This window comes from Homalodisca vitripennis, chromosome 4 (assembly GCF_021130785.1).
Source record: "Homalodisca vitripennis isolate AUS2020 chromosome 4, UT_GWSS_2.1, whole genome shotgun sequence".
In the NCBI taxonomy this organism is placed as follows: domain Eukaryota; kingdom Metazoa; phylum Arthropoda; class Insecta; order Hemiptera; family Cicadellidae; genus Homalodisca; species Homalodisca vitripennis.
The window spans coordinates 17,417,909-17,443,501 of NC_060210.1; the positions used below are offsets into that span (position 1 = coordinate 17,417,909).

At 35.0% G+C, this 25,593-nt stretch overlaps 1 protein-coding gene across 10 annotated transcripts in view; it reads right to left on the bottom strand.

The window, feature by feature from the left end:
• LOC124358997 (actin-binding LIM protein 3) overlaps positions 1-25,593 on the bottom strand; it is a 140,292-nt gene that overhangs the window by 64,668 nt on the left and 50,031 nt on the right. For all 10 annotated transcript variants that reach the window (XM_046811306.1, XM_046811304.1, XM_046811300.1 and 7 more), the window contains 2 exons: positions 7,116-7,211; positions 378-561 (listed from right to left, as the gene is read on the bottom strand). In XM_046811306.1, the coding sequence (XP_046667262.1) occupies positions 378-561; positions 7,116-7,211 (280 nt within the window). The remainder of the gene's footprint in view (positions 1-377; positions 562-7,115; positions 7,212-25,593) is intronic.

A 25,593-nucleotide genomic window follows, 5' to 3' on the forward strand; every position in this document is an offset into this window, starting at 1 on the left:
AGTACCATTTGGTTAAATAAATTAACACGCATAACAAGGTCGCAACCACAGCAGTTTTCCACAATTTTTTGAATTTGGTAATAATTTTTTTACCAACAATATTGGTTATGTTCATGATACGAAAGTTTCTACAGAATGACCAATATTGACATAACTGCTCTCTATGACATGTCTATACTGAGTGATAATTTACATTTGAAACTTACTAAATTAATACGAATTAATTCCTTAACACAAGTCATATTCCTGAACAGAACTTGCAGTGTCTTTACCACTTGACTTTACAGTCCGTTGCCACAAACAAAACAGTACCTGGAATTAAAGTGAACTATCTGTGATTTTTAATAAAAGGATACAATAATACAATGTTTGATTACCTGCATCTGGCGCAAGTGAAACATTTCTGGTGATAAGTCTTGCCCAGGGCACTGACCACCTCACCCTCGACGTAGAGGCCACAGTTGGCGCACTTGGTGCCGAACTGCTTCTGATAGTCACTGGTGCAGTAATACACTCCATCCTTGAAGAAGAACCCTCCCTGGGCCAGAGAATTCTTGCAGACTGTAACAGACCAGCACAGCTTGAAACTCAACGCTCTCTACGTGAGGACAAGTTCACACTACACATGTGCCCAAAGCACTGAAACTGGTTCCATCAAAACGTTTCAGAACCACAACGTTCCCGGAACGTTGGAATTCCATGTTACATCGAAATGGTTTACTAAAAGTACCAAAAAGTTCCTGGCATTCCACCTTCACCCGGCGACACAAGTTATGTACTGACTTAAGGGTAGGTGTGATAATAGTAAGATGCGTCTATCGCAGTTAAAAAAAAAAAAATAAAAAATAAAGTAAATCATTATTCTTATCGAAATTTGTTGTATGATACAGACACTTTTAAATTACAAATTTATGTTATTAAGCGATGAACTGTAAATGTCAATCTGTGTCGGTTCCAAAAATTATTACGCGTAACTATAACGGCAGTGTACAGTTCGAGGACTTTAGCTGTGCACGTGACCTTGAGTGTGTGGTGATAGGCGGGAGGGGTGGCGGGGTAGTATTATGCGCTGCGTCCCGAAAACATTTCCTGAGACACATAGGTAAAACCCTCCTTTCAGGAATCGTATTGGCCTAAATAACTCATCACACTCGCTAAAATCAGTCTGTTTTGTGACAGTGTTGATTGTGGTGGAATTAAAAAATAAGAGAATACCAAATAATAGCAATAATAGGACTTATCCTTGTTTTTCAGTTGTTAATAGTGTTGCTTAATGTGTTTTTGAAAATAACGTATTTGTCAATACTAATCTGCAAATAGAAATCGTGAGTTTAAAGTCGTTAAAGAGATTGTCGCGCCTTCATCTCAGCGGCTAGCACATAAACGCAACCCGCACACAGATAGCGTTTATTTGTTGAAGGGGAGTATTAGGGGCCTACGAGCACAGCTAAATTCCTCCAACTGTATTAAAGTATGATACATTTCCAGCTACACAATACAGTGTAAACACCTTCTCTACAACACGAGCTATGTACTGACTTTAGGACAGCTGGGTTAGAAGTAAGCTGTGTCCAACACAGTGAACGTGTTAAAGTAATTGATATCCTTAAACATAACAGCTTATTTTACTACTTTAAGTTTATGTCTCAATATTTAATTATGCTTGAGCTTCTGATATAGTATTTTATATGAAAATGTAAAGGGATATTCAATATTTCTGAAACATTGATCATCGTACTTGTTGTGATGTAAAATATTAGTTAAATGGTTTAGTTTACTTTGGTAAAAATACTGTCATTAACTTTATGAGGGTATTTAAAATTGTAATTGCTTTTATGGTACTGTATACCAAGATATTTGTGATGGACAAAAACCAGTTGAGTAGAAACGCTGAGTTTAAAATTTATTTGTAAGTATCATTTATTTCAAAGGTATATTATGTAATGGAATAACTTGAATCTTAAATATTATTTTATGAAAGTTCAGAGGTTTTGTTTTCTGGTCAGAAGCTTGAGCATATTGAAAATTCATCATACATTGGTCCTTAAATAGGATTAAGGATTTTTTGACAAAATAATCTTCTAATAAATTTAGATAATATATCTAATTATATTTCTTTTTCTAAAAAGCAATAAAGATCAAATTTAAACTGTGACATTTTTCTAGACAATAACCGACTTAAACAAATAGACCACACAAAGTTTCTAGGACTTATAATAGATACAAATTTAGCTTGGGATAAACATGTAGTTAATGTTACTAATAAGAAGTCTACTGGCCTATATGCATTGCGACAAATGGCTAAAATTAGTAATTTAAATACATTGAAAATGATATATTTCTCATTGATCCACTCGCATTTAGCTTATGAAATAAGCATTTATGGAGCAACAACGATGAGAAATTTAGATAGGCAATTGATCCTACAAAAAAAACTCTTTGAGTCATAAAACATTTAAGATATACAGATTCTGTTAAACATACTTTTTTCTGAACTTGGAATTCTGACAGTATATAGTTTATACACATATTTCAATCAATAATTTATATAAAACCAATTGTTTGGTCCTATACTAAAAACTAACAAACATACATATAATACTCGCTTTAATAGACATATCAATCGACACAATCTCAAATTTTACAAAAAGAAATATTACAGAGGTGTGAGATATTTACATACTTTATCCATAAAATTTATAATGAAAACAGATCTGTTAAAATTTAAAAAAGAAGTAAAGGATTATTTAACCCATTTGTCTTTACATTCTTTTGAGGAATATTTAAATACAAAAACCAATTAATTGTTAAGATGTAAGTTTTATAATTTAAATCAACTAATGTTACCATTTTTATTTATATTTAAAAATAATATTAGTATTTAGTTTTACTGTAGTGACGCTATTCTTTGTACCTTCTACATATCATGGAATAAAGTGGTATGACTATTTACTATTGACTATTAAAGTACCCTGAAACATAGTATGTAAATTGGTACAAAATCAACCAGAAAATAAATAATATAGGCAAGAACCTGTCGGAGCAGAACCCCTGGAACTATCTTGTGGCATTAGTCAGTGAACGGAACGGTCCTGTCAGAACCATTCCAGTTCCACAACGACCTGGCACACCTCTTGCTAGATGTGTGTGTAAATTTGGGAAATATAATGGTTTTTTATATGTTTCACAATAGCTATATAATGGGATTTCTAAACTATGACGCAATGATTTAGTAAAAGAAGCCTGACAATTGCTAATGGGTTTAAAATTACTCCCAACCTCCAGGTTTAATTAAATTTAGAGAGAGCCTTCCTGAAACATTTTTATTGTGTATGTTTAAAACACTACTTGAATTCACTGAAAATTACATAAATGATTATTTATTCAGTTCAGTTTAGCAAAGTTTTATAATATCAGTACTTATTTATCAGTAGTGTAATTTTGATAATAAAGATAAATTTACTATCTTGTGTTTGCTACATGTTTTAAAACCCACATTAGCTTTTTTTGTTTTTCTTTTACAGAAGAACGGTTCTAAGAACTGTGTATGTATACATTTTCTTGATTGGGGCAACAAAGTAAATACAACTATGGTATCAGAAATATCTTAGACAGAAAATATTGTAAGAAAATTACAATACACTTTCAATATATTTTCATAATTCGGACAACAAGGAAAACTCAACTTTGGCGGCATTGGATATATAAGTTGAATATGTCATTCATTCCAAGCAGACGTGTGCATACACAAACAATACCTAAAGTAAGAGCCAAAGCAATTTCAATATTTGAAGCTCTTAAACATGAACACTGACGTAATATTAACCTAAAATATATGACGTATATTAACCTACTTCCATTTCTAAATTACATAGAGCACCTTCATTTACTTCTGAAAACCTATAGACTTCGACATTAGGACTCCCCACTCTGGCCTGAAATAGTACAATAGTTACTGAACGCTAGGGACTATTCAATCAAATATAATGGAATTTTGAAGAGAAATTCTAGTTATTTCCAAGGTACTTTCAAAAACTATTTCACTCTCCGACACTGGGTACCAAAACACTGTTCTTTAAACTTAAATATAAAATGGATCAGGAGATTTTAATATCTTTCAGTGAATATGATATATCTCAAGAGTCTTTAGAATGTCATTTAAAAAGAAAAAGGTGTCTCTGTTTTCAATAGAAAATTGCATACAGAGCCACTGATAACTGCTAATGTTAAGACTTGCTTTTTAAGCTTTCAAAACATTTTTATTACTATTTAGAAAAAAGCTCAGTTACAGAATATTAACATCTAGTTATAACTATCTGTCAGTTGGTCTAATCCCAAACTTTCACCTTCATTCACTACCTAAATGTTATATTAACATCTAGTTATAACTATCTGTCAGTTGGTCTAATCCCAAACTTTCACCTTCATTAACTACCTAAATGTTATATTAATGTCTAGTAATAACTGTCTGCCAGTTGTCCTAATCCCAACAACTAAAGTACAACATAATTGTACATGAAAATAAACAAAGTACAGTACTCTAGTTGGATATATGACTTTGTCAGTAACAAACACCCATCATCATACATGACATTGAGCACTTGCTAATACCTCTTATCTGACAGTACAAATCCCTCTTCTCTCTGATTAGTCAGGATAAAATCTCTGTTCCACGATAACACTTTTTACATATTTTTTTCTAAGTTATAAACCAAATTTGCAATACCTATATGCGAACCCTTTCATTTGACTTCATACCCCGGCATTAATTCGTCATACTTTTATTTTGTAATTTTGAGTTTTCCATAATTACCCAATATGACATACAATCTCATTATTAGAGTGTAAACTTATTTCAAATGTTGTTTTTTTTTCAACAGGCTCATTATTGGAGTGTAAACATGCTTCAAATGTTGATTTTTAACAGTCTCAATTTTGGAGTGTCAGCATAATATCAGTTATTTTTAACAGTCATTATTGGGTTGTAAACTTGCTTCACATGTTGTTTTTTAACAGTCTCAATTTTGGAGTGTCAGCATAATATCAGTTATTTTTAACAGTCATTATTGGGTTGTAAACTTGCTTCACATGTTGTTTTTTAACAGTCTCAATTTTGGAGTGTCAGCATAATATCAGTTATTTTTAACAGTCATTATTGGGTTGTAAACTTGCTTCACATGTTGTTTTTTAACAGTCTCATTTGTGGAGTGTAAACATGCTTCAAATGTTGATTTTTAACAGTCTCAATTTTGGAGTGTCAGCATAATATCAGTTATTTTTAACAGTCATTATTGGGTTGTAAACTTGCTTCACATGTTGTTTTTTAACAGTCTCAATTTTGGAGTGTCAGCATAATATCAGTTATTTTTAACAGTCATTATTGGGTTGTAAACATGCTTCAAATGTTGATTTTTAACAGTCTCAATTTTGGAGTGTCAGCATAATATCAGTTATTTTTAACAGTCATTATTGGGTTGTAAACTTGCTTCAAATGTTGATTTTTAACAGTCTCAATTTTGGAGTGTCAGCATAATATCAGTTATTTTTAACAGTCATTATTGGGTTGTAAACTTGCTTCAAATGTTGATTTTTAACAGTCTCAATTTTGGAGTGTCAGCATAATATCAGTTATTTTTAACAGTCATTATTGGGTTGTAAACTTGCTTCACATGTTGTTTTTTAACAGTCTCAATTTTGGAGTGTCAGCATAATATCAGTTATTTTTAACAGTCATTATTGGGTTGTAAACTTGCTTCAAATGTTGATTTTTAACAGTCTCAATTTTGGAGTGTCAGCATAATATCAGTTATTTTTAACAGTCATTATTGGGTTGTAAACTTGCTTCACATGTTGTTTTTTAACAGTCTCATTTTTGGAGTGTAAACATGCTTCAAATGTTTTTTTCAACAGAGTTTTTCATCTGAAAACATTGTATTAAATTCCATTCTATCAGTGACTTTTTCTGGTAGCATATACATTAAATAATATTAAACCTCTATAATTAGATAAGAATCGCAACCTCATTATTATTATGGAATTTAATATAAATTATGGAATTCACTGGGTAACAGTTAATTCAAGTTGGATTAGTATTAATTAATTAATTGTTGCCTTCTATAGTCTACTCAAGGTCATTTATGACTGACTATATGCAATGATTAGGAATAACAACATGAAAACATTTTTATTCAAATAGAAAGTTGTGTACGAAAAATATAAAAAATTATACTGCTTTTAGAAAATAAATTGTGGAAAATCTTTGTTCACATGATATACAAGAAGTAGTGTTAAATGTTACAGATTTGAAAAGTGGTGTCCAAGGTTGAAACGCCAGCGAGGTGGGTGACAGTTGTGTATACAGTTGTGTTTCCAATCACGCTTTTCACGTCATCCTGCTCTGACACAATAATAGCTGGGACTGTCAAAAAAACTTACAATACTACTTACATAAGGTCACTTATTCCTCCACTATGTTAGTTAAAAATTCAATAAAACTTCGCTAATCAATTTTATCCTTAAGATTTGAGTCGACTTAATTATCTATTTATTGCTATCAATCCAAATTGGTGCACGAAGTTGATTCTCCACCTTATAATTATGACAAAACAACTGTTTCTATTCCATTACATAATATCTTTCATTTGGAATGTTTTAGAAATGCAGAAGAGATCTCATGTATTAAGTATAAATCTTATATATTCAGTATATAGTAAGTCGGTAAATATTTGCCTAGTATGGCCAATCTGCAATGATTATCAGTAAGTGACCCAAACCTATTTACTTGAAGTGATGAATAATTGTAATGCTTAAGTACGTCCATACCATAATATATTCAAAGGACTTAATTTTATTTTTAATCTATAAATAATAATATACAAATATATTTTAAACAATATAAAATTATTAATAATACAGGTTTGGATTACCTGTTCAGAAAATCCACTACAACTATTTAAAAGATGTGACTATTATTAATAAAAACATATTATACCAATCAATAAACCAGAAGAGTGTTTCCAGGGGGAAAATCGGGCCAATTGGTCGGTTTAAGAGGAGGTACAAATTTGGAGGTGTCCTGGTTCTAAACTATACTTAAGTGTATGTATGGTGTTTACCTGTACACTTGAAGCAAGCGATATGGAAGTACTTGTCCTGTACCCTGAGCACCTCTCCGGAACACTTCTTCTTGCAGGCCTGGCAGTATGTCTTCCCTGAACAAAACAAGCGTATATCAGCTGATAGCTAAACACAGCATAATACAACAAAAATATCTACTTAATAAAATCACAACATGATATATTTTTCTTTCAACATTAACCATTTTTTAATTATAGTTTGCCTGTTGTGTTAAATCATCAATTATCAGCACAAGAAATCAACATACTGTTCAAGGACAAGAGAAAGTGGTGCTTGAAACTTAACTAATAACATATTCAAAACTATCATTTCCATTGAAAGTCATCTTTTACAAATTATGTTTAAGTTCATAAAATTTTTGTTATGGCTCCATGTAAACTCTTTCTATTTTAAGTTTCTATTCCTACCTTAAACTATTTTACATTTGGCCACAGATTTGTGCAACAGGATATAACACTTAAAAGGCAAAATATATATATATATATATATATATATATATATATATATATATATATATATTATATATTTTATGTAGGTTTTCTTTAATTTGAATAATATGTTTCCATAATTTACTGTTTTATAATAATAATACACAGTTTTTTATAAACATTGAAGATTTTTCTGAATTATAATCTCTGTAATCTTTTATCTGTTTGCAGTTGGCCTTGATACACTTTATATCCAAACAACTTGCATTCCTTGGTCACACAAAAAACTAAATTTTTCACTATCCAGTTTTTTTTTTTAGTTTCCTGCAATATTATTTTTAATATTGTTTTTGTGTCATTTTCAACTTGTATACAAATGTAATTGGTACGCATATATAAAACATAGATTTTATTATGTTAAAAACTGGAACAACTAACTGACTATTCTTAAAACATGCAAAAATATTTTCCAAGACTTACTCTGAAAGAGGATAAGTTAACTTCAGTTGAGAGTTCAGTTGAGTTACTGCCTACCATTTCCCAGAGCAAGAATTTGACAGTCGAAGTTATCAGTTGAGTCATTATTTCCCCCAGAACAAGAAATTTACAGTCGAATTGTTCGGTTGAGTTTGACTATTGCCCGTCATTTTTCCAGAAAAAGAATTGTACAATTGAAACATTCAGTTAAATTTGACTACCTACACTTACCTTTTCCAGGAACAATAATTTTACAGTCGGAGCCTACCATTTCTCAGAATTCAGTTGAGTTTTAACAACTGCCTACCATTTTCCCAGAAAAAGAATTTTACTGTCAAACATTGAGTTTGACTAGTGCCTACCATTTCCCGAAAACAAGAATTTTACTACCGAATACTCAGTTGAGTTTGACTACCTAGCATCTAACTTTTCCCAGAACAATAATTTTACAGTCACAGCGCAAGTTTCACTACCTGTCTACCATTTCTCAGAACAAGATTTTACAGTAGGACTGTAGGTTTCTCAGAACAATAATTTTAGAGCAGCAGCATTTGGTTGAGTTTGTCTACTGCCTACCATATTCGCCAGAATAAGATTCGTACAGAAAAAACATTCAGCCTATATGCTCCTCAGAATACAATTTTTGGTGCCAAAGTGGGCTGATACAAGCTTGCAAGTAATACAAGTTATTTCATAGACAGAAGCAATATTTATACAATAATTAACCAAAGTTATAAACAATATACGTTTATTATAGAAATAAAAATGTTTTTATATTATCATTCCTTTCCAGACTTTGCAAGAGCACATTCATTTTTTATTCGTTCAAAAAATGTGTTTATGTGTACATTACTCTCATAGCATTCGCTTGCCTTGTGCAGTGATTCCCATCAGTTTTGCCAAATGTGAAAATTTAGGCCATGACCTTTCTAAGAAGCTATCTCAGACACTCCGATAGTAACTCACAAACAATCACATTACACATTACAATTAACACATTTATCTAACAACAATTTTGCTGTTTGTGCTTTGAAATCATTACTCTTTAGTAATAATAGATTTAGTTAGAACTCAATGAACTGTAGCACTGACCATTTAGATGTCCAGGATTAGGGACAGTTGGGGGCAACTGACCTCATTACCCTTTGACCTCTGAGTCAGAGAGGGTGGGCCTTTGGGAGTAGCCTCATTTATCATTCCACAGGGAACCACTGTGATGAATCAGTCCCTCCTATTGAAATATATCCCAATATTGATCACCACAGAGTATTCAATTCAATTGAATTCAAAAAACTTTATTCAACAAAAGATTTTTTTTTAACATTTTATCATCTAGTTTAGTATCTAATAATGTCTAAATTTGTCATACATTGACAATAGTGTATCTGTCTGACAGTTTACATTGCATTACTATAATTCAAAATAAACATCCAAAGTAAATTTTTACAAATGCTTCAAAATTTGCACTGATTTAAAAACACACAGAATGGTCAACATACACATATACATGTATGCATAAACTAACTTTCTGTAGCTGTAATTAAAATAATGCATATTCAGAAGACAGAAATAATCAGTGGAATGAAAATAACACATATGTTGCTAATGGGTAACTATTTCTAAGTTCTAACTAGGTTTGATGTGAACTACCTACCACATCAGATGTACCTTACAAAACTTCTATACCTTACAAAAATTCTGTACCTTACGACAATTCTGTACCTTGCGACAATTCTGTACCTTGCCAGATCTTATCAAATTGGCTGTTATGCATGTGAGAACAATCCTATCAAATCTGAAATAGTATGAATTCATAATAGTAATCAACTCTTAAGAATTGAAATAACCAAAATTGAAATATTTTAAAAACCAAGTAGCTTTTCCAGAAGGTTAACAAAACCAATGTTAATACGTTCAAAATACATTACATGAGCGATCCAAGCTTAAAAATGTTTTATTTTATTTAAAAAAAAACATGCCTTTCTAAGTATACTGGCGGTATAAATAACAAAATTAATTTTGTATAATACACATTTCACATTATTGAGACATTAAAACAAACTTGCCTTGCTAATAATTTATCATGCATTATTGTACCAAGAGCTGTTTTTATATTTCAATCATTTAGAGCCGATTTAATGTATTGATATATATGTTTAAAATTTACCTGTCTAATGTTTTCTGCAGTTTACACAATTACCTGGATATTGTGTCTGGTTTTGTAACTGTGATCTAAAACTGTTAATAAATAACTGTTTAGAACTGGTCAAGGAATTAAACATTTTCCAGAAAAGAAAACTAACAGAAATAAAATATTGTGTATAGACCATCATAAAAAAAACTGTTGCAATACTTTTAGTTATTTACATCATAAACCAGAAAGTTTACCTTATTCCCAAGTAGTCAATACAACAAGAAAAACAGTCCAACCTACAATCTAGGTTCCAAGGTTGAATCAGTTTTTTTTTCTTTTTTTTTCTTTTTTTACTTCCAAAATGGGTGTTGTTATTTCTAGAACACTAAACTCCACTGATTTGACTCAATTTTCTATTCTATTAACATATGCCTAAAATGCTGTGCAACTTGACATACATACAGTTTGTTACCTGTCTCTCTGAGATGGTATAAACTACCACCAAACTGTCTACATAACCACTTATAAGTAGTATATAGATACTGAACTCTAATCACTTATACTGGTTCTGAATTACAATCTAACTGAACAACTCCTTATTAGCTCTGTGTAGTTTATTAAGTATTGAATAACACTAAAAGGCTGTTGTTCTTATAGGATGTACTGAATTTTAATCTTTTATGTCAATGATTGTTGTTGCATTTGGAAATTACTTACAACCTTACTAATTGGTTAAGCCTGTAAGCCGCAAAAAGTTCAACAAATTAGCAGTCTTTATGCAATAAGGACATAGATGCCAAAAAAATTATTGATTTTGAACATTTTACTTGAATATAACTATTAAGAGTTGACTGTAGTGAATTAACTTTGAGATTTCTTCCATTAAAACTACATGTTTATTCACTTACTCACCCTTAATTTTGATAGTAGCTTTATGTAAGATGTCATATTGTAAATACATAACCAATAAGCATCCAAAAGTGTAAAAGTTGTGAATATTTAAAGGACAAAGTACAAATCAGTCTGAGATTCTTTTCTCCATAACCTAAAAAATTATTGAAAAAAAAAACTGAAGATTATTTTGGATTTGTATTAACTATATTTTAAAAATGAGAAGTACTGTATATATCTTTAATAAATCTAGGGTAAAATAGGGCAGCAAGAGTGCATGAGGTTTAAAAATTGTTTATGGGGCCAAAACCAAGATGGCACCCACTGCAGTTGGCTTTTAACGAGCTAATCATGTTACAGTGCAAGCATGAACATATTGCTTCGGAATTATCGCTAGTGTATTGCCGTCAGCAACAATTCCGAGATATAAAGGAACAAGAACCGATGTTTTCTGCCTCGCTAGTACTGGAGAGCCGATGTTCTGCAGACGGACAATATCCAGTACACGGTTGCCATGACAACCCCCTCAGCTGACACTGACGCTACCGCACCCTCTCTCCACTGCCGCTGTAATAATTGCGCCCTTCCTTTTTAACGCCGAATTTACTCCAGATGCCCATTCCGTCCGACAGTCAACAGCCCGGGGTGGAGGGAGAGGAGGGGGAGGAGGGAAACCGCTTCAATTGGATGCTGTCCATTGAGATTTATTCCTAGAAAGTGACCTAAATTACTTACATTCAACCTCTCAACTGCAAAAAGATCAATAACGCTCGAATGTAGTTCCACTGAAGTAAAGACCGTTTCAACAGCGATTTTCAGAGCATCCTCCATACCTTCGTCTTCCATGTCATTCATTTCTGTTGTTCGAGGTTCATAATCACAGCGAATACTCAGATTATACATTCATGTATCAATTCGTTCAAAGTTCCTTGCAATACACCTTAATCAAGGGCTGACATAGGAAAATCACAATGATCATATATGTGTATATATCCTCAGGAGCAAAATATTGCCCGAGTCGGTACTGATTACGGCGTACTACGGCCTAATTTATCCCCACCTATCGTATGGAATCGTTTTGTGAGGAGTCTGTACAAAACAATAGTTTACGAGAATTTTAAAATTACAAAAAAAGCAATTCGCATTACCGCTAATTTGAACTTCGGAGAGACGTGCAGGACAGTGTTCAAAACTTGTAACTGTTGACTTTGACATGTCTTTATACCTTAGAAATAATCTTATTTTGTTGTCTAAATGTGCCTTAACCAGAGGACGAGACATACATGAATATGAGACAATAGGCAGAGATAATTACCGTTCGGGAATGCACAGAACGGTGGTTTATGAACATTTACCTTCACAGGCAGGTGTCCATTTTATAAAGAGATCGCCGAACTCAATTAAAGTGTCTCAACGACCAAGTTGTTAAAAATTCGTATCAAATTCTGCTTGGCGTCAAACGCTTTTTACGGTGTTGATGAGTTTCTGGCATTCTACTGGGAGACCACGTGATAAGGAAACCGACTCCAGCGTTGGAAGTGGGCGTAATTGGCATGGAATGAATGGGGTGTGAATGTTTAGTGTTGAAAGTTTGAATGTGGTATTGATGTGGGACGAATATAAAATTTTAGATTAAAAAATTATACATTTGTTATGCAACGTATGCAATTAAACAATTTGATTTGATTATAATAATCCAAACTCAAATACATTTATTATTTGTTAGTATATCCATCACGGTCGACAACATAAATCAATTTTTAATCCACGATTTGTACGAAGTCATGAGTATGACATTACTTTTATAAATAAGTGTAACGGTGTTGTTATGTTCCACTAAGTGCGGCCAGGCCGGAGACGTGAATAAGGAAATGACGCAGGAAGGCCGCGGTCTAATTTTAAGCCGCCAGATAATGTGCTATTTGGAGGGTGTGCACACATTCGCACATCCTCCTCCACACGAGTGTGGGCGCCCGCAATTTGTGTACAGTTCTTGTGTGCGTGCGCAATATATACGCAATGTGCTGTCCGACCCACGGATATTGGGTGAACATAAAGACCTCTTCTGGTGTTCCTCAATTAGTATTCTTTCCTTGTGTTAAATTGTAATGGTCTGTTTTTCAACTTTCAATCCTGATAGAGTCGTCACAAGGGCACGAAAGTCATAAATTTACTACTCAATCAATGTCTTCTAACAAATCTAAAAATTCCAAATTTTGAGTTTTACTTTGCATGAGTCAAAGGAAGTAATGACTCATTATTTTTTATTCGTGATTCGCATATGTCATTAAAACTGTAATATTTACGGGTGAATTTAAGCGTTAATTGCACAGAATTTTGAAAACGTATACTGGGCCCTATTAAAAACTACGAGATACGTGGACCTTTTCTGGAACGCAAGGTTTTACGGAACACTGTCGGGACCTATAGGGAGCGGGGCAGTCAGCTTTGAAGAAAGTAACTAATTCTCTGTCCACAGAGGTAATGGACGTCTTCACCCGAAGACTGCTGAAGGAGAAGAGCTACATATATCTTGCTAATCAACCCATAAGCAACAGGTAAACACCAGTAAACAAAACAGCTGGTCTATCAACGAGGTTAACAACCTAGCCAAAGCAGAATAACAAAACCGGCTGTGGCCGAGAACAGAAAAAAGGTCGGCACAACTAACGGCTCGATCACCGGCCAACAAAATAAAAGTGGCCGACGCCACAAAACTGCAGATATGATGCTACTAAATACTTCTTCTTGATGGGTTCCACCTAGATCACCTCAAAAATTGGCAAAATCAGAAAATATCTTAAGTCGGAACACTAACTACTTCCGTTGTCGAAGCGAATTTTTATGAAGAAACATCAGCTCATCAAACACAAGACGTTTTACTATATGGCCTAACTAAGGGGAAGTCTTTCAATAGACCACTCACGACTTTTATTGCATTTACTATTTCCTGTATTCCATCACAAAACTGAAAACCTGTTAGTAGTGTAGTGACCAGGTATTGCCTGGTAAGACAAAAATTTCATTATTTGAATTTTTGGATACATTTCCGCAGAAACAATGCCAGGAGCCACTCAATTACACAGCTTCACACAATATTCTGAATTAAATTACAGTAATCAGGGTGAAATCCAAATTTCCTGATTACCTAAAACAATCATCGTCTACGTAAGCCTACTTCAGGGAAAATAGGTTTGCTTCACATATACAGCACTCCTATAACTCTCAGATGAGCTCTAATTGTATGGCCTTAAAAACTGAACATCGTTCCATAAACGCTTTGCCAGCCTAAAAAGTAAATAGTAAATGACTGAACTATTATTGACAATTACTGCATCGTTATTAATCTTATCTGTGGCAACAGGCGCCTTGCAATTTTTCAAGGGACGTGAAATGAACGAACATCAACTAATCTGTTGACTAATCAAGCCCCATCAATAAACTGAGTGAATTGAATTCATTATCTCCCCTCTCCCGTCCAGAGAGACGCCCAGAAAAAAATTTGAATAAAAGTTGTTTGTGATGCCATACATACCGAGGTATAGACACACAGATCTGATGTACGATATGTATACCTGAAATTATTTAGAGCTTCAGTACATCGTATCAGCTACGGACGTTCAGCACATGAGATCGTGCTGATCATGATCAGTACAGCTTCTGGTGCAATTACTTTTGGAGTTGGAAAGTACATGTTTCTATTCGATTCGTAACTCTTTTAAGATAGAGTCCCTAAATACAGAAAACAGTAAAAAAGATTATTTATCACACCACTTGAAATTACAGTTATTTAAAGTAGAACATTTATACAATTTTTTAATTAGACCCAAATAAAAACTGCTGTAGATACAAATTGAATTTTTACATTTTGTACATGAATAAATGGTTCCGTCTCTTCATGCAGTGACGTTTATTAACTATTTAGGAATTAAGGATGTTTTTTTATTAAATATAATTTAAGAAAATTACATGTTCCTAAAACATTTTCCTTAACGAAATTAAATTTTATAGATAAAAAAAGGGTACTTTCTGATTAAACGGAGGCCACCTATTCAAAGCACGCTGCGGCTGATGTAGTAGACGAATTGGGTTTACTAACTTAACTTAACCTAACCTAACCGTTAGTACTTTTGTGTAACTGCCCACCCAAAGTTGCTAAATCCCGTTTATTATCGGTGGCCTCCGTTTAAACAGAAAGTAGACCTGCCAAAAGCAGCTATAACTCATTTACGTGCTGTAAAAATTATCACATTTCCCTCTTCAGCCGTTTTCATTTTTTTATTTGAGCCTGATTACAAAACGTATAAAGTTCCCACTTTAGTGCGCTAAACGATATCACTTTTTCTGTATTTTAAAGAGAAATGAATTGAACAAAAACTAATGTCCCCATCCTAACATCGATTGTACCACCTTTAGGACTTGTTCAGACCAAACGATCGAGGCCGGCGGCACTATGGCAGTCTGGACAGCTCCACCAGCACGCCAGTGCCTGCAGTGGGGCGGAGGGTCCGTGTGCGGGCGGGCGGACAGAAGGTCGAGGTTTGTGAGGTCAAGGCGGCCCGGTCCCAGAGGTGGCGTCATCCACACACTCGGCCAGCGCGCCGCTGACTCACACCTTGCTTTAACCCGATTACAGATGTTACCGCTATAATCCACGCGGTATTGACAGCTTCGCCGAAACATGTGGAAGTCGAAACGTGTTTTGGCGATGACCATGTAATGCTGTCAATAGAGGCGGTATCAAAAGTCAACATCTCGTACGCTAAAATGGCTAGTATAACTTAGATGAATAGTTATGTTTTATTGACCGCAGACGTGTCCAGCCCAGCATCTTTTGAAGAACTGTTGGACTTCAGGCAAATCTCCATTAAAGCACAAGCCATGGAAAATGTTGCACGACATCGTTTGCTCACAGTACGCAAGCGCCAATTAATTGAAGAAGTCTATAATGTGTTATCGTATTGGTGAAAGAGCTCAAAACCGACATCTGTGACGCATTATGGAAATAGTCTAAGAGCTCACAACCGATATCTGTGATATCTGTGATACGATATGGAATTGATATAAGAGGTTGCAGATGTTAGTTGGCGAAGTATGTGATGCCTTGTGGAATCAAGTCAAAAAGCTAACAACCATCATCTGTGACTCATTATGGAAATAGTATAAGAGCTCACAACCGATATCTGTGATACGATATGGAATTGATATAAGAGGTTGCAGATGTTAGTTGGCGAAGTATGTGATGCCTTGTGGAATCAAGTCAAAAAGCTAACAACCATCATCTGTGACTCATTATGGAAATAGTATAAGAGCTCACAACCGATATCTGTGATACGATATGGAATTGATATAAGAGGTTGCAGATGTTAGTTGGCGAAGTATGTGATGCCTTGTGGAATCAAGTCAAAAAGCAAACAACCATCATCTGTGACTCATTATGGAAATAGTATAAGAGCTCACAACCGATATCTGTGATGTGATATGGAATTGATATAAGAGGTTGCAGATGTTAGTTGGCGAAGTATGTGATGCCTTGTGGAATCAAGTCAAAAAGCTAACAACCATCATCTGTGACTCATTATGGAAATTTAGTATAAGAGCTCACAACCGATATCTGTGATGTGATATGGAATTGATATAAGAGGTTGCAGATGTTAGTTGGCGAAGTATATGATGCCTTGTGGAATCAAGTCAAAAAGCTAACAACCATCATCTGTGACTCATTATGGATTTAGTATAAGAGCTCACAACCGATATCTGTGATGTGATATGGAATTGATATAAGAGGTTGCAGATGTTAGTTGGCGAAGTATATGATGCCTTGTGGAATCAAGTCAAAAAGCAAACAACCATCATCTGTGACTCATTATGGAAATAGTATAAGAGCTCACAACCGATATCTGTGATGTGATATGGAATTGATATAAGAGGTTGCAGATGTTCGTTGGCGAAGTATATGATGCCTTATGGAATCAAGTCAAAAAGCTAACAACCATTATCTGTGACGCATTATGGATTTAGTCTAAGAGCTCACAACCGATATCTGTGATGTGATATGGAATTGATATAAGAGGTTGCAGATGTTCGTTGGCAAACTCTATGGTGCCTTATGGAATTGGTCTAGGAGCTCGCACACATTGCGTGAGATGCTGTGTTCAACCGTACTATGGGGTAGACAACCGACAAGTGTAAATGAGGCAGTATGATTGACGCGGGGGGTGTGGGACTTAGTAGGGCAGTAGGGTGGGGGGTGGGGGGGCCGCCAATAAGACTGAACTTTACTTGGCATTTGTGCAACTACGTGAGATAATGGTTCCGTTACGTCTCTATTGCCTGGATCGTTCCTCGATACTTCGGTCTCCATCCAGCCACATCTGGTTAGGGACACGATCAGTCGAATTGCTCCTGGAGTACATACATACACCACCCATTGCTTATTGCCTTCCAACACTGCTTAATTGCTTAATGTAAAAATCTTAATAATCTTAAACAAATCTTAAAATCGATATAAGTTAGTGATCCAGTCTGCTTGATTCATATACTAGAATTGCTCTTAAGGAAGCAAATTTTTATTTATTTTAAAGTAACTTATTTATTACCAAAACTATCACATCAATAATTAAGTTCAATTCATTATAATATAATCTTTCAACTGATTTATGAGTACACAGCATTTCACACTTACAAATACATTATTCCAAATCCATAACTACACGTTAATTATAAACTAAAATTTAAAAGTATGATAAATAAAATTTCTTCAAAAATACTTGTGTTATCGACATTTCATTGGAGGAGGGGAGTTCTTCTACTTGGGAAAAAATCTAATGTAGTGAAAGATATACAAAACTTTTCTACTCCACAGTGATGTCATCGTCAGGTGTGAATTCGAACAATTTAAAACGATAATATTCTTACAATGATTAAAAAAATTACTGGAATGAAATTAAACAAACAAAATACTTATATCAATAAGAGTATAATAAATTACAAATTGATGTATTAATTTATTAAGTTATTTTTAACAGAACTTTTTTAAATTTTAAGAATATTTATACTATTTTACATTTTTTTAATTCATACTTGACGTTGACACCTCTAGTGCTGACAGGTCCCCGTGTGTTGAATTTGACATTATTGACAATTGTGTGTTTTTTACTGCAGTAATACTTGTATGATTTTTATTAATATATAACGGTACAAAATTCAAATATCGCCTTTTCGCAGTAATATTATTGACATGAAAATGACAAACCAACTCTACGGCTTCATACAAAACCACGAGCACACTTACGCAACTTTACGGCATCAAACAAAACAACAAATGAGCCATCTATATATCTACTGGGAAGCGGAACAACTGGGGTTTACAACTACCGTGCAGACGGGAATAACAAGTTATACGAGTTTGATACAACAACGTCCATATAAACCCATAAATCTAGATGAAGAATGCGAGTAAAATATGATCGTTTACAGTCAGAGGGGAGGGTGGTATCATGCGACGCGCTGAGGTCACGAAAACACGTCGGCTGTCTCCGGGAGTACTCGTGCGTTTCCGGAAGCACTCGTACGTATCTTTACTGACCAACATCGGACCGCCTTACAGTTGGAGGAATTAGCTGTGCTCGTAGGGTCCTAATACTACCATTTCAACAAATAAACGCTATCTGTGTGGCGCGACAATCTCTTTAACGACTTTAAACTAACGATTTCGATTTGCAGATTAGTATTGACAAATATACCTTATTTTCAAACACACATTAAACAACACTATACAAGGAACCACCAGAGAGTGCAGTTGGCGGCGACCAATAGAATGGACTGTCCTGCGCGACGTTGCCACACAACTGCCGCTGCCGCCCGGCACGGCTGGCGCATTGTGGCTGATAAACCGCTGCGCTGTCACAACTAACACTGATACTGAACATTTAAAACTTATCAGTATAATTGAAAAACAATATTTAAAATGTGTTGACAGCTATATTGTATTTAAATTACTTGTATAGTTTATTAATGTTATTACAAACTAACTATCGATTAAAACAAACAAATCGTCCCGTCAGTTAGTCAGAGTAAAGTACTTGCTTATTTCCATACGATACAACAATCTTTTCAGTGATTTTAAACGATTACTAAACACACACAAAATTAATATACATGTTGCTTATATTGGACACTGCATGACGTGTTGCTTGATTAAAAATAATTAAAAAAATATAACAATATAATCAATTTTAAAATTATGGAACAATTATATTTTTAAAATTTGAAATAATTTAATTTTCCACTAAATAGCTTTTAGGGCCTACTATTTTAAAATGAAATACGTTAAAAAGCATGATTGATTTAATAATATTCTTACCTTCGCACTTGTATATTATTTATTCGCTCTCAGGCGGCAATATCGTAGCCAAAACCTCGGGGTCTTCTTCATTTTCACGGAATATTAACGGGAAATTAACGTTTTTGCGGTATTTTTATGTTTTCTTTTTAATTTATATTTCTGCTAAAGATTTTAATCCTACGATCTTCGTATATGAGTAATATAATACAATAATTTATTTCAATCCATTTAACTCAACATGGAAATAAGCTACAGAGATGTACTTTTTTTTTAAATGACCGTAAAAATTACATTTAGTAATACGTAGTTAATTAATTCAAGACAGCTCTAACATTTCTTTCGAGCGTAACGGTTAAGTATTTTAAGAACGCTGGACTCGCGCGGCTTGTGGTTACAGCGGGGAACAAGTTTGGCAACGTCGCTCAGTTCTCGTTGGCCGCTCCAAGGTCACGGGCAAAATAGGCTCCTCCCTCAACTGCACTCTCTTGTGGTTTTTTTGTATATAACAACTGAAAAACAAGGATAAGTCCTATTACTGCTATTATTTGGTATTCTCTTATTATTTAATTCCACCACAATCAAAACTGTCACAAAACAGACTGATTTTAGCGAGTGTGATGAGTTATTTAGGCCAATACGATTCCTGAAAGGAGGGTTTTACCCATGAGTCACAGGAAATGTTTTCGGGACGCAGCGCATAATACTACCCCGCCACCCCTCCCGCCTATCACCACACACACTCAAGGTCACGCGCACAGCTAAAGTCCTCGAACTGTACACTGCCGTATAGTTACGCGTAATAATTTTTGGAACCGACACAGATTGACATTTACAGTTCATCGCTTAATAACATAAATTTGTAATTTAAAAGTGTCTGTATCATACAACAAATTTCGATAAGAATAATGATTTACTTTATTTTTTTTTTACTCCTAACATACAGCTGAATTGCACTGTGTGCCCGCTTAAAGGCCCATTAAAATACAGTGCAAATTCAATAACCCGCTTATTCTCGGGTTCTACAGTGCAAAGTATGAAGTGTACAAAAACGTTACCGGAGCCTTGCGGATTTGTTGGTAGTTTTGAACAGAGTGTGACAACACGTTTTAAAAATAATAAGCATAAGAAATTCCGCGAGCCATTCCTCATTTCACACTCGGAGAACATAAATCGAACAACGCAAGAAGTGTTTGCCTTTGAATGTTACAAGAGAATGATGGTGGGTGAGAGGAGCCGTCACGTACTTCTGTGTAAGGGTATGTAAGACCGTTTCCTCAAGCTACATTTATCTATACTGCAGGCCTGATATGTGCACAAATTGTGAAACACATATCAAAACTCCATCTATGGATCCTTATCTACATGGACAATTTCAATTCGAGCCACATTTCTACGCCGATATTGATTTCTCGAGCAACGCCACGTAACATTCAATAATTATAACAAAAATACTTGCTCTTGGCATTTTATTTTACTTTAAACTTTCTCAAAAGACGCCATTTTGTTAATATTAAAGTAGATAACCATTTTTTTATGTATGTAATATAATGTTATTGTTTTAATAATTTTTCCTTTTACATATTCAAACCTATGTGCCAAATTTGGTTTATTTAGCTTCACTAGTTGTGGAGATAATAATATTTGTTTAAAGAATACAAAATGGCAGCTAATGGCTAAACGAGACATTTCTCGACCTATATTTATATGAAATCATTTGATTGAAATAATTAATACTATCACTCTCAGACGTTTGTGGCACCCTTTAGAGAACACCTTGTATAAGTACACCTGCATTTGGAACAAAAATTACGTACTACAAAATTAGTAAATTATCTGAATCTTCTAATCATTCACAAACACTTTCCAAAAACTAAGGATTCATAATTGAAAACGTCATAAATAGTATAAGCCAAAATTGTAAACGTGTATGTACGCGGGTATCAACTACAGGCTAACATGTGAACAGACCTCTACACATGAATGGAGTATATTGATAAGGTTGATAAACACACAATGAAAGCGTGATCGATACAAATGAAATATTATCAGCACGGGCATGATCAAGCTCAGCATGCCAAATGTGTATAAGCGGGAAAGCTGTACAGTAAAGTGGTAAAAACATACCCTCCTCGTAATCAGCTGTGTCGGGCAGCATGAAACACAGTTTCGGTGTTAGTGGATGTTAAAGGTGATATCAGTCTATGGTACTTACACTTAATGCACACAACAGAGTTAGTCATAAATTCATCACTACATGAGATACAAATCTATGCCCGATGCCCGATGTCCGAAAAACAACCAACTGTCTTTTACAAGTAATAGATGTCACTGAAGACAATAAGATAAAAATACTGTTTATATCTACAACACTCGCAACAACAAATTAATTACATTGTAGCCACGGCCAACAACACAAATGTTTCTTCTGTATTTGTCAACAATTCTCGCTACTGCATACCCATAAATTCTCAAACAAACACTGGCTGTACCATATTTTTTTACATGTAGCTTCTACATATTAAAAATATTCGAGTAGTGCGATTTCAAGGCTGTGGGCAGAATATGTTTCCCTGCTATGTACATTCCATACTACTGCGTATTTCGGAGAGCCGATCGGTCTAAAGTATTGCACTTTGGATTTGAGTTAGAGATAGCGCAGGTTCGAATCCTGCCTATGACCGTTCACTTTTTATTAGTACCATCGACCTAGTACTGTGTTGACACACCCCTTATTCTATTTCATAAAATTCTCGCACAAGCCAGTGGCCCCAAGGATCAGCTTCTCAGGGCCTAAAAGTGGTCGGTCTCTGAAATAAAATAAATAAGTGTTCTTACCCTGCACTGAAATGATTGTTAACGCGAGCAAGACCACTACACTGATAGAATTGGATTCCGTTTACGAATTTTCCTAATATCAGATATCGACCCATAATCACGTTCGAAGGCCAAGTTCCCGTATGGTTCTAGGCGTTGTCTGTGCATCGGTTTCCTTCTTAAAGTATGTAAATAGAATTAGTGCAGCAAAGTTTCTCTGATAATTATTTTCTTAATTTTCAATTTCTTTCTCCTTATTTGTATAAATCTTCACCTCCCAAATTTTAAATTTGTTAATGCGTGGTATTGGAAAGTCATATCGAGTGATATATTATATTAATCGCGAAAAATTACTACAGGACAACGAAAAATAACGCCACGGAACATGGAAGCAGAAGGGTGATCTCAAAGACAATCCTTTAGAGTATTAGATATTACAAATATCATGTAGTCGCCCCTTTCAGGTAGCAGCTTCGTTGTGATCGAAGATTCCACTCGAAGCCATATTAAAATGATTTCAAAATTATAAATGACAGGAACGTCAATTTACAATGAAACATTGGAAAGATTCCAGATATTTCAAACACATTGAAATTCTGAAATGTGGAATACGCTCACTCAATGTATTAAGTGCACGTACTCGTACCGTATGTGCATTTCAGTTTTACGTGTGATCAAATTCAGAGGTTTCAGATGGTGATGTGTTTCATCGTCTATTTTCATAAAGGCTGTGAATGAAAGAAAACACTGTCCAGTTGTGTTTAGTCGACCTAAAATCAATTGTGCCAATTTCTGAAGTTGCAAAAATGTTGCCGGCGACAAAATGTCGAAGTTCTTTGATCTTTACCGACTCAAAGGAAAACCTAATTTGTGCGGCAAACAACCGGAGAAATGTCGACGGCACGAATTGCCGCCGATAAAATTATTAACGCTCCTTTGAAATGTCATCGGGGTTTTGTTGCCAAAGCGTGTATATGCAATACTTGACGCACCCCAGCTTCGGCATTGTTACTGATACACTGTTTCGGGTTATAAGGGCTCTATACTCGTGGCCAGTGGGCATTCTTGTGACAGACGGTCTTCAGATAAAGGTACGGTCTTGATTTATTTAGTGCTCGTCACTTAAGTGTTACTTTATAAACTTGTGACCTCGTGTGGTCGTGACCGGAAGAGGGCAGGCACCTTTCCAGATGCCTAATTATCTCCCGTGGATCCGCCACTATCTCCCCTATCCAAACCTAACCAGCTTTGATGAGGAATAGATGAACTAATAATTTACATATGGTTCCGAAAGTTTCCGAACTATTACACAAAAGTCTAGACGATCTACATACACTTCTACCCGGCCTACCCTATACGATAGCCGCACAACGACTCCGACACAACCTCCGCTCTCCGCTTGCTAACCTAGGCAGGAAAGATCCTACCAGAACATGTTCAGTAGAATTCCAGATAGTAGGAGGCTCCCATTGTTAAAGCTATGACCTAAAGGTCGGCGGCGCAGCTGTCTATCGTGTTCGCGGCTACTGCTAGATTACGCGCCAAATACTAATCTATAGTGGCACTCGCCGCAAACTAAATTGACATCCTTATTTTAAAGTTTTCACTCCATCATTGAGGAAAACAATAATTGTTGTTAACGCCACAAGTAATGGAGTATCCTTCCCGGAGAGGAAGATACTCTCACTCACTAACTCACTTCTAAACTTACTCACTTACTAACTCACGGTATGCGTTAACTAAACTAACTTGGATTTTGTGCGTTTTCTCCTACAAGATCACTCCAGTATACCGCCCAGACTCCAGAGCCTCAAAGTACTGTAAATACTTCCCCAAGTACCGCCGTGTGTGAAATGTACTGATTGCGTTACCCGACCAGTTACCGTCATTTGTACCCGTACGGCAAAGACAATCTCGGCCGGACTGCACAAAAACGGTAAACTGGTGCTGAAAGTTGATTCTCTGCGGAGGATGTAGCCTACTTCCTGGACTGCTCTGCGGTATCTGTCGGTGCGGCGCCTGGTGTCCATGTCTGGTCAGGCATGCGGTCAGATATCTTTCCCTAACAAGGCACTGGACAGCATGAGGAATTCATGTATCAGCGGACTAACGCTTTCGGAATTTTAAAGACTTAAATAAAACAATTTCACAATACTGTACAATATCTATAACTAATACTGCATTCTTATACTCGCCAAAATCAAATTTATCTTAAATTACACGTAAATTTGTAAACTTTTATAATTCCTGCAATCAATAAAATTAATGGCTGAGACAAATATGTCATAATGATGAGTATTTCCATGCTTTGGCAACAACCTATGCGTGTCTCAATGTATTAATGTAATCGCACCCTTAAACTTTATGATAGAGTGTGATGTCATAGTTGTATTTAAACATATCACTCCACGAAAGGGTAGAATCATTGTATATACTTCTTCAGCGCAACGTCTTTTGTGACCGACTGTAAACAGGAAATGATTATATTACATAATATTACAGAACATAAAAAATTTTGTTAGCGTGTAAAACTGCAATGCCCAAACCTGGACTCGAATCCGGCGACATGCTAGCTCCGGCTATTAGAGACTGTGTTGAACCGACCGATATTGACGAGTGTCAGAGCTACCTTTATATTGAGATCGTTTTTCACCTTTATTATAAAATAACTTAATTTATTAAAGACGCCTTCACAAGGGTTTGACGGTGGTCTCCTTCTCTTCCTTTCTCATCTACAACAATTGGAGCAGCTGTAAACGTTTTAAATTATCTTAAATCCCACTTATAGAGAAAGTAGCTATTCCACTCAGTATGGCAATCTGATTAAATTAACATTCTCCTCCGCCATGTGTAGAAAGCGATAGCCATGAACCTAGATCGTCGAACTAGAACTAGAGATTCCAAAGTGCCAATCAGTGGTTCTGCAATTAAAAGTATTTAAAATAACAAGAATCATGCACATTATTAATTATATACGTGCGCGTAACAAATCAATTACGCAAAAAATGGAAACAATTAAATCAATGATGACACATTCCTATAGGAGGCGAAGTATTATTGAATAATGCTTACGACGTTAAAAGGAATCCAGACAATACCAACAAAAACCCCGACAGTAATTAGAAAGAGGTTGGGAATTGTTCTCATAGGTTGCGACAGGTAAATTAACACTGTTGATACTTGTAATGAAGTTACCATTTCGCGGCCAAATCAAGTCAACAGGTTTTGCGATACGATCGCTAACTCGAAACTACTTTTTTTACAGACGTCCTCCTACTAAAGCACCCAATCTCAAACATTTATCTGATTTGTCTCAGTCAATTTATCTGAAGTCATCTATTTCCTTGGATTCCAATCCTTCTAAA